An 11,179-nucleotide genomic window follows, 5' to 3' on the forward strand; every position below is an offset into this window, starting at 1 on the left:
GACACGAGTTTTCATACAAAAACAAGTGATTTATCTGGGAAAAGAGATATAAAACAAAAAGAATAAATAATCAATAACAATTACAAAATTTGTTTCTTTAATGACAAAAGCACTATTGACCTATCATTATTTTTGTTTTGTTTTCCGGATTTTTACATCATTGTCACATTCAAGTAAAAGATACTATATTGGGCTTTTGAAATCAACTAATAGCGTCGGAAATATAAACACAGCCGAGTCCCTACAAAAGAACAAAAAAGCAATTTGGTAGTAGACGAAAAGGTTCTCTGCTACTTGGGGCAGGTAGTTGTCAGGATTTACAAATGAAAAGAAAAATCTGCAATGATTATAAGAATAATAAATGATTACTTTAATAAAGAAATTCAAATAGCCCGGTATGAAACAAAATTTAGTTTAATCTATCGTGTAATATGATTCTTATTTATGAAAATATTAGGTCGAAATTTAATTATTTCATTTATTGTTGAGATTCATATAATTATCCCTTTACCCTATAGGTCAACAATATTTCCTTTAATAACATTTGATAAAGCCAAACTATAAGAAAGTGCAGACGTCATAATTGATAAACTTTACCGCCGCCTGGCACCAGCCTACGCTGTGCAAAAAGTATAGAGAAGTATGGTCAAAAACAACTAAATTGAACAGATGTGGGGAAGGGTAGTTTTTTGTGTTTGTGTTTTACTGTAGAAAAGCTTTATCCTAGGTATCCTAGCAGGGTTAAGTAAAGAAAATCTACCCGTTCCTATTATCATATTTATTCTTAAATAAAGAGGAAGGATACGGTATGAACTTTGAGAGAATCAACAGATTAACCCAAGAAGAAAAGCAATGTCGGATATTTAAATGTCCGTTCCTTCATGAGTGAAGCAAATTTCTTACATGTTATATGTTCTCTTTTATTATTATTCAACATTAGACTTTCATTCTATATAAGAAAATTATTATAGACTAACAAATTTTAGCGTGATTTTTACTTTCAACTTTGTTTGTTTCCTATCACACTGTGATTCACCACAATAAAAACAACAACGTTGTCAAAAAAATTCTTCTTGGTTATACTTCGATAATTGAAAATCTAGTGAAATAGGGTTATTTCTAATTAAGCTTAGAGTAAAATAAAAATGTATAAGAGAGAAAAATGAGTATTTTCACATGTGTTACGATCAGTTAGATAAATAAATACTACCTTTTTAGAGACCTTATAACTTACTTATAAAAATTACGCAAGTCTGGCCACAGTAAAAGTGTCTGACTATGACGTCAGAAAAATTAACAATTAACCAATGAGAAGCCAGTTTTCACTATGGTAAAATATATAGCGGCCTCTCATTGGTTAGTTGTTAATTTTTTCTGACGTCATAGTCAGACACTTTTACTGTTTTTACTGTTTTCCGCAAGTCTACCTGGTAATTATGGTGATAGGGAGGGGACAATGACAAATAATAATAATCAAAGGCTTATGTTTTTTAAATAGCAGTTTGACATCAACAAAATGTTCGATTTTCCTTTTATTGGCATTTTTAGAACAAGTAAGATAAATCAATCTACAAATCTTTCTTTATCCCAAATATATATAGCTACTCTTTAACACACTAGCCGCTAAACAACTAGAGAACTCATTTTTTCTATGGTCGATTTCTCTCAAAAGGGTGGTGGTACCCTCTCCAAAAAATAGCTATAAACCTTCCCAGGACCTAGAAAAATCTTCATTTTAAATTAGATCCTTCAGTTTAAACAAACATACACACATACAAACATCCTGTTATTTTTATAGAAGAATAATAAAAGGGATCAATTTATTGTTCATTGTCCTCTCCCTAGATCCCTGGTTATAATTATTCGGTTACAAACAACGGTAAATAAGTATAATCATACAGGGAGGGGACATTGGCCTGTTTATTACACCCAGAAGTTTTCTTAATAACTTTTTCTTGTTTCTAAATTTGTTGGCTTAACAACTTTTGAAACTTTTATTTCATTTAGATTGTTTGGTTTAATAGTTAAGTGTTCAAACGTTTTAACCACCAATATCATCATTGTAGATGTAATTGTACATCCATGGTCTTATCCCTTTAGATCCCTGATAATTAAAACTTTTATTCATTTTGTCTGCATTAACTTTAATCACAAAAGTATTTTTGACGCAAGTGTTGGTATTTATAGCTTTTAATATTTTATTAATCAAATAATTGTCCTTTTAGTTTAAACTTTCACACCAATTAATAGACGTCCAAGGTTGGGGGGAGGGGGGAGTAGAAGAAGGTTTACCGCTCTCAAACTTTGAAACCCCTCATTTTGTCCCCCTCAAACCTTTGAAACCTCGTATTTTACCCAACTCAAAATAGAAAGTTTGGTCATTCCTGCACCAATTTCTATAGTTACAAACCCTAACTAACTGCAAATGCAATAAAGAAAGAATTCTTAGACTAAGTAGTTGCTTTTTTGTCTCGATGTCTTAATTAGGTTACACTTTTCAGGAAAGCTTGAAATCTTTCTTTAATTTTGGAGGGAAAGATTAACATTCCCAAAAATATCTAGAGGCTTGAGTTATTTTTAAAGCAGTAATTATCATTTATCTTTAGGGAGAAAAATTGGTGATTCCCTTAAATTTTTTTAATAGATTATTTTAAAAAAAAAATTGAATATAAGAGAAGGGTATATTTTCTTTTTTCCTAAGCCGAACCACTTCGGGAGGCATTCACTTTGCCGGGTTACTAAGTACAAACCAAATGGGGAGGGTTTCGTATTTGGACTTCAAGAAAAATCGCTGAAAAACTGTTTAATGGATTTAAAATTACTGGGGTTGATTGTACATTTTTTTGCGTATTTATGAATAAAAAAAAATCATTACATATTTTCATTTTCTCTGCTAACAAAAGAATGTAAGAAGATCCAGGGTGGGAGGGGACATTAAGCTTTTTATTACACTAGTCTTAAAAGACTTGTAAGAACGTTTCCTTATTCATTTGCTAGACATATTTTGGGACTTTTGTTGAATTTTGATTAGTTCATTTAATGTCGAAACGTTTTAAACGCTTATTGGTGTTGTGTACCATCATTGGGGATAAACATAATTTTATCGGCCATTGTCATTTCCCTTTAGATCCCTGGAAGAAATCACTTTCCTTTCTTTATATCTACTCTGAGAATAAAAAACGTATTTACATTCTATTGTTGATTTGTGATGCTATTGTTCTCAGGGATAAAGGGAATAGTTTAAATGCAAAAAAGTGTAGTGATTTGAATTAGATGAACTACTTTTTTTTATTTTTAATAGTTTACTTTTATTCAAAATGGAATATTTTTTAGCATATATATAAGCGGGTTATAAGAGGCTAGCGGAAAAGCTAGATTGTTTTAACAAAAACTTGGTATATCATCTAAATAGGTTTTGCCGTTCAGGGAAGCTTTGTATTTCCTTTAATTTGGCCTTTAGCTCTACAAAAAAAAGGTAAAATCTAAAGTGTCTGTAAGGACTAGTTATTTATTACATTGATTACAGACAGCTTTCCACAAATATTAAAATGAAAAATTGAAAGATTAAAACTAGTTTTGTTAGTCCCGAAGGGCAGAAGACCCGGACTAACAAAACTAGTATTAATTTTATGATTTTATTTAATTTGATTATTTTTATTCGTGGAAAATTGTCTGTAATATGATAATATATATAATTTATCTGTATTGCTGTGAACTGATTCTAATCCAGCAGATATTAATCGGTTACGAAGCCATGCTGGAAAAGTTTATTTTAATTACATTGAGATAATCCTAAATATGAATATCTATTTATTCCTGGATTGAATAAGTTTATGTGTAATCACTCGAGCTCATGGATATTACAAATACACAATCAATGCAGGGGCGTCCAAGCTTTTTTTTTTGGGGGGGTAAAAAATTTTAGGGGGGGGGGGGTAATTCGTGTTTGGGGGGGGTAAAATGGCGCGCGAAGCGCGCCGAAATTTTTTTTTTACCCCCCCCCAAAATTTTTACCCCGGGGGTAAAATTTGATTGGGGGGGGTAATTACCCCCCCTAAAGTCTGTTGGAGGGGGTAAATACTCCCCCCAAATCTGTTGGGGGGGGGTAATTACCCCCCCCCAAACTAATTTACCCCGGGGGTAAAATTTTTGGGGGGGGTAATTTAATTATGTAAAAAAAGCACCTACCTAATCTATTAAGTTAATAAGTACTATCTTATAACATAAAGTAGTAAGTAAGGTTTATTTGACTATAGCTTCAGATTTCATTACTTTTAATACTGAGTTCTCCTTTTTAGGAAAGCTTCACATAGATCCCATGATGGTTCCACACTATTATAGGTCAATCCTTTGAGTGGTTTTAGGCTATTTTTCTCCTCCCTTTTTACCCTTTAGAAGACACGAGTTCTTAGATGCTAAGGGCGCCACTACTATCTATAATACAAAGTAGCTTGATGTCTGTCCGTCTGTCTGTCCGTCTGTCTGTCTGTCTGTCTGTCCGTCTGAAGCTTAAGATCTCAGTAACCACTGAACCGATTGGGCTCTACTCTTCAGTGATTATACCTACTGGTCCTGTGGTGGTTTTAAGCTATTTTCTTGGGGGTGGGACACCCCCAACCCCCCAAAAAAATGAAAAATACCCCCCCCAAAAAAAAAAAAAATTCTTTTTAAATCTAAAATTAAAATAGTGGGGTCAACTACCCCCCCCCAAAAAAAAAAAAAATTCTCCCCCCCCAAAAAAAAAAAAATTCCCCCCCCCCAAAAAAAAATTGTTTTTTTAATTTTTCTTTTAAATCTAAAATACGAAAAATTGGTTTGATCAAACCTCTTGGGGCAAAGCCCCTAGAGGCTAGGGGCGAAGCCGCTAGTTCAAATATATAGTAGTATCTCATTCTTTAGAACATAAAAATACAATAATTAACTCACTAACCAATGAACCAATATGATTTTACTTTAAAGTGAAGCGTCTTATAGGTCCTGGTAAGTTTTATAACTAGTTTTGAGACACCCTGACATCCTCCCAAAAGAAATCGCCTATAGAAATTCTTTTTCATTATTTAATGAAATATTTAATTTAGTTAGGTATCTATTTTATGGAATCTTCAGTGCTTTACAATTACATCATAGATCCCCGGGATGGTTTTAGCCCTTATAAAGGCCCAAGCAAATAAAACATGATCAAACTATTAAATTTTTTGTTATCATGGTTAAGAACTGTTTTAACTGGTTGGACAGTAAAATTTTTTTTTTAAGAACATTCAATTTGGGGGGGGTAAATACCCCCCCCCAAAAAATTTTTTAAAGAACATTTATTTTGGGGGGGGGTAATTACCCCCCCCAAAATGGTTTGGGGGGGGTAAATACCCCCCCCCCAAAATCGTTGGGGGTGCCTACGGCACCCCCAAGGAGGGGGTAATTTTTTCACAAAATTTTGGGGGTGCCAAATGGCCCATTACCCCCCCCCCCTTGGACGCCTATGAATCAATGAGTTTCCTTTGTTAACTAACTAAACTTTTTTATCATTTTCTCAATAGAATTAATACAAAAGATTATCCTGTCGAAAATAAGTAAGATTATATCTCAAAGATTGTATTCAACAAAGGTGGTACAAGAATTATTTGATTTGTGAAAATGAAAATAAAAACGCTGTATAAAAAGTTATCAAGGAAAGAAAACGAAATAGCGAGTTTTGTCTTATTTCTTGCCCCTGCGAAGGGGCTCTAGCCCTGTGGGGCTAATTTCTTAACCCTGTAGGGTATTCATTAACATTTACATAACCTAACCTAAAATAACCTATCAAAAGCTACTATGAAAAAAAAACGATGAAATGCCCCTTAAGAGGTGATGTCAGGAAATTTAGAAATAATTTGTCCTTTAAAAATATTTCCAATTTCAGATATCATAATATAAATTTCTTTTACTTATTTATAATGACTTGAAAGATCGTATTATGGCAGAAAAATTAAGGTAATTAATTTTTATTGTCTGCTCTGTGATATTTTGTCTTACTTACCTTTTACAATTTTAAAAATCAGCTGGAAGTCTAAACCTGACCAAAAATGGCAATCCCTCTTTTCAAAATATTTTTCAAGGCATCAAAACGGTTGAAGTTTGAGGCTTAGTCGCAGCTGTCGTTGTTGTCAACCTCATTATTATTTAGTGAGGAGCAGATAGCTGAGCTAAGGCAGGCTTTCAACGAGTTTGATGTTGATGGGGGTGGAACCATCAACACCAGGGAGCTGGGGTGGGCTATGAGGGCTATGGGTATGAATCCCACAGAGGCAGAGCTCTTGGATCTTATTAATGAGGTTAGGATTTCCCTTTTTTTAATACTTGAGGGACATGATGTATGAATGATATTTTTTCTTTTTTTCCTTTGCTCTAGCCAATAGTAGGTAGATTATAAAATTTAAATAATTTAAGTTTGAATGTACCAATTGCTTTTTTATAGGTTTTTTATAACTTTTTGTTAAACAACATCAAAAATCTGTAACTTAACATAATTTGACATAATATATTAATGTCTCTTTTTAGCATGAGAAAACCAAGGTTCGGAAGCCGCGCCTCAGCCGCGAATAAGCCTCAGTTTTAAACCTGCTTGTGAGCAGAAAAAGAAATTTTTGAAAGAAGGATTGTCTACTAAAGAGACAGTTTTATACATCCAGCTAAATTTTATAGTGATAAAATGACGATTTCACTGAGGCTTACACGCGGCTTACGCGCGGCTTCCGATCCCGAGAAAACGGCTCTTAAGATAGTTCATCCCCCAAATTGCATTTAATGATTTTAATATTGAGAACATTATAAAGGCTACTTAGTGGGAATAATAATATTTTTATTTTGACAGTGTACTTTATTAGTATGACACAGACGGCTCCGGACAGATTGAGTTTCCGGAGTTTTGTAACATGATGGCACACAAGATGGCAGATAATGACGACGAAGAGATGGTTCGTATGGCATTTAGAGTCCTTGACAAGGTATCATATTTTAAAAAGGCTTCGCTATCGCTAGACATAATCATCCTTGTATATTCCTAGCAGTAAAAGTCAGTTTTATTGGTGTTTTAACTTAAACATATTTCTTGAGCACTGATCTCACCAGCCCTTTACCTTCAATATAAAAGAAGAACATTTCTAGTCCCTGTGGGAAGCTCTAGCCCTGCGAGGAACTATCCGTACGGGGTACTATCCCAACGGGGTTCTTCTAATCTTTATTTAGTCTAACCTAACCTAAAATAGGGGGGAAAAATGAGGTTTGTTTCAACAACAAAAAATCGTCGGTTTCACAGTTGCAATATGAGAGAAACCGCCGTTTAATTTTTTTAACTCTGAATTACAGGGCGTAGAATATTTCAATCATGCAAGTGCTTTTTGCTGTTAAAACTTAAAAATCAAATTGTAATTTTTTATACTCAATCTGTTTAAAAGCAATTTCTTTTAAACTTTACTTTTTTAATCATAAAGCTTGTTCTTTGGGGCTAACAAAACTGGTTTTAATCTTATAACTATTCATTTTAATATCCTCGGAAAGCTGTCTATAATACGAAACTATAAAAAGCTAATCTAGGATGGAAGTGGTACAATAGATTCACAAGAATTCAAACATTTAATGACACATATAGGTAATCTTTAATAAATTAATCATCCAGTTTAATAATATAGTAATATAATGTGTCTGTGTCGTGTGTGTGTTTGGTTAGATCTAAAAAGAAATTTTAGAAATATTTCATTGTTCGGTTTTAGTCTAATATGTTTTGAAATACTATAGCTGACTGAGGAATCTACACAAAAAAAATCAATCCTTGTAGTGTAAGTTTTTGTCTAAAACTAAAGATATCGTAAATTGTTGGCCTAAGTGGGTAGTGCATTATAAATGTCTTTCATTTGTTTGGGTCTATTTTTACTGACGTTTCCTCTACATCTCCTGAAGGCTTGGGGTGAAACAACTTGTCGATTTATGTACAGTAGATAGATAAATTCCAATATTGTTAATTGTATGACCTAATAAAATATCTTAGTTATGAAGTATCTTTGCCATTAAAACCTTACAAGTACGATTTCATGCAACTGTGCGAAGCTTTAGATTAAGATAAGAGCATACAATAAGATAGATTGAAGGAGAAAGGAAAAGTGAGTGAGAGAATGAAAAATGAGAGAATGTGGTTAAGATAGCCAGAGAGAATAATGAGTTACATAAGGACAGACCAACACAGTCGTTCATACAGTTGCTGCGATAATTTTCATCTATTATTTTTATTTGTAGGTGACAAATTATCAGAAGAAGAAGTTATGATGTTAATTAACGCAGCTGATAAGGTTTGTGCTCCTTCAAGCTGGTTATAGTGTGTCCTAAAAAATGTCTCAACGTTTTGCCTAGGGTTGGGCCGGATACTTTTTTGGCCGGATACCGTATACCGGATATCCGGCTGATTTCAAATGCCGGATATCCGGTTATCCGGCCAAATTACCGGATATCCAGCCGGATAACCGGCTAAATTACCAGATATTAAAGTAGCAAAAAAAATTTATTAATAAACTTTTGAGATTTCATATATAAAATTTACATAAAGATAAACATATTCAAAAAATGTTCTTCTAGCTTCAATAATAAGAAAATTATAGCCATATAAAATTTTAAAAAGCAGAGATTTTTGGTGTAAAATATAATAAAAGTTATAGCCGGATATCCGGCCGGATAGTTTCAATATCCGGTATCCGGCCGGATATTGAAAATGGCCGGATATCCGGCCCAACCCTAGTTTTGCCAAACCATTCCGATTGACGTCACATTAGAAGGAAATATGGCTTTAATCAGGATACTTTGGCCAAGAGAATTTTGGTGACACTTTTACCAGCTTTGTTTTTCTTTTCATGTATAAATTATATTTTAAAAATATATATATGCTCATTGGCCAGAAGAATTTTTTCATAGCAAATCCATAAAAAGCCTATTTCACATTGTGTAGCCTAGTAAATATTATCCGAGCTAAGTTCTTAATAGAAGACCATATTAAGAATTTTCTTATATAACAGGAAACGAGCAGAAAAATTTCAGGTGTCTATTATATTCAGCAGCCAAGAAAATTACATTTTATTCTGTAGTGGCAGACATTCTACTTTTTTATAAAATTAATAATAAAAGATTTTAAAAATAATTATAAAATTGTAACCGTGACATCATTAAAGTATTTGATAAAATGGTTTATCAATCTCTGCTCTTTCAGGGAGGGAGGGGATATTAGGCTGTAAATTTATATTAAAGTTTTATAATCATGTTATATTATTCGTCTACTAATAAGCTTTGTGTACTTACATTAAATTTTAATTTATTGGTTTGAAACTGGTATATCCAAACTTTTCCACCAAAAATTATAATCAATAGGAGGGGTAATTTTGATTATTATAGTGTTGGATGTATATCAATTTATCGACCATTTTCTTATCTTATGGAAGGATATAGTGATCTTATTCATTGTATAAACTTTCTTATGGGGATGCAAGGATCAAGTCCAACCATTGATTTTAGTGCCATTGTCCTATCCCCAAATCCCTGCATTTTATGTCTAGTGGCCACTTAAATTTCAATAAAGATAGGAGGAGAATAGAAAAGAATGAAATTGGATTCCTTTTTGGTTTCAGCAGTGGATGTAGAATATACGTGGATATTTTGACATGGGAAAATTTTTCGTCAATTTAGGTTGCTTACGAGGAAATCATTTATTACAGGAGGGGAGGGGATGAGATGATTATTTTAGCCTTCTATAATTTTCACTTTATTAGAGTACCTAATTATCTAGTATAAGATCCAAGTCATAATAAATCCATTGTTCTAACAAAGAATAGAATCCAATTTATCACATTTTTTACATCCTACATATTTACATGTGATTTTAGTAGTGAAGCTGTTCTAAAATTCATTTTGTCTGTCAGGCCGTCTTGCCGTCCGGTCGTAACGCTATTGGAGAAATGTGATTTCCTCGGCTACTAATTAATAAAAATACCATTTAATCATTGTCTTTTTCCGACAGAAGATAAAATTTAATTTTTTTTTCTCAGTAAGGGTTCCTTAATTTATTATGTTTAATAATCAGATATTATCTATCCTTCTTTTTCTTTTTCTTATGAACACTAAACATCTGCACTATAACTGACTTTGTCCCTTTGTTTATCCATAATTTATATGCTATTGCTTAGCTACTTATGGGTGTTGTAAACCATGTTTTATTCATCCCTATGTAAAGTTTAATAATAGATTGTTGGTTTGTAAGAAAGTTTACCTACAATCAAAATTTTAAAAATATTTATTTAGAAATATTCACTACAAGAACTCCTAAGACACATTCTGATAAAGCTAAATCCCGTTATTATCTAGGTAGTGCGCAGTTCATAAAAACTCGCATAATAGACCGAAGTTTCAACTACTATTAGATGAATTCGTCCTTTTTTTATGAAAATAAAATAATAGAGGTGAAAGGGGTTATCATTACTATCAGCCAATAAGGTCGGAATTATTAACACAGCCAAGTCGCTAAAAAGAGCAGAAAGTAATTTGCTAGCAGACAAAAAAGACAAACTTGAACCAGGTATTTGTCTGAATCATACGTCTATACTTATAAATTTATTCTTTTTTCGATATCTTTGTTTTTTTAGGACGGCGATGGTTCCTTAGACTTTGAAGAATTTGTTAAAATTATGATTCAATTTAATTAAAGTAAAAATATATATATATATTGTAATATTGGTAATATTTATCAAATATATTGTAAAAATAAAATATGTAACATTCATGTAAGGTTTTAAGTGTACATTATTAGAATAGCACAAATACTTTATAATTATGAATTGTCTGTGCGTACACAAAAGTGTGGCAAAAAGTAAAGTAAATAGACTATGCTTCTAAAAAAAATCTTAGCCCAGTCCTAGAGTTAGTGTTTCTTTGGCCTTACATAGACATTCATATCTTTCCAAGACGTTGGTAACCCTCACTCGTAGGCTAGCTTATAAAATTTTAAAGGATTAAAATTGATAATGAGATATTAAAAATAATAACACTTTACCTTACTTAAAATTTAAATCTTAGTAACCTTTAAAAACATATAAAAGTCACCATTACATTTTTGTTAACTATTTTGCTGCGCTTCTCAAAGCACAATGTCCTTGTTGCATATGAAGAAAAC

At 32.4% G+C, this 11,179-nt stretch overlaps 1 protein-coding gene across 1 annotated transcript; it reads left to right on the plus strand.

The window, feature by feature from the left end:
- Positions 1-5,894: 5,894 nt before the first annotated feature.
- LOC145318907 (calmodulin-like) lies at positions 5,895-10,787 on the plus strand. The gene is made up of 6 exons (XM_080160982.1): positions 5,895-5,967; positions 6,161-6,308; positions 6,861-6,980; positions 7,570-7,624; positions 8,266-8,318; positions 10,653-10,787. Exons 1-6 carry the CDS (start codon positions 5,951-5,953, stop codon positions 10,710-10,712), a joined length of 453 nt encoding a protein of 150 aa, XP_080017108.1. The 5' UTR covers positions 5,895-5,950; the 3' UTR covers positions 10,713-10,787.
- The last annotated feature ends 392 nt before the right edge of the window (positions 10,788-11,179 follow it).

The sequence above is a fragment of the Acartia tonsa genome, chromosome 1, assembly GCF_053477335.1.
Source record: "Acartia tonsa isolate MP-2025a chromosome 1, ASM5347733v1, whole genome shotgun sequence".
Taxonomy (NCBI): domain Eukaryota; kingdom Metazoa; phylum Arthropoda; class Copepoda; order Calanoida; family Acartiidae; genus Acartia; species Acartia tonsa.

Coding starts and splice junctions, on each gene's coding strand:
- LOC145318907 (XM_080160982.1), top strand. Junction 6,981..7,569: donor CATTTAGAGTCCTTGACAAG/GTATCATATTTT, acceptor AAGCTAATCTAG/GATGGAAGTGGTACAATAGA. Junction 7,625..8,265: donor ACATTTAATGACACATATAG/GTAATCTTTAAT, acceptor TTTTATTTGTAG/GTGACAAATTATCAGAAGAA.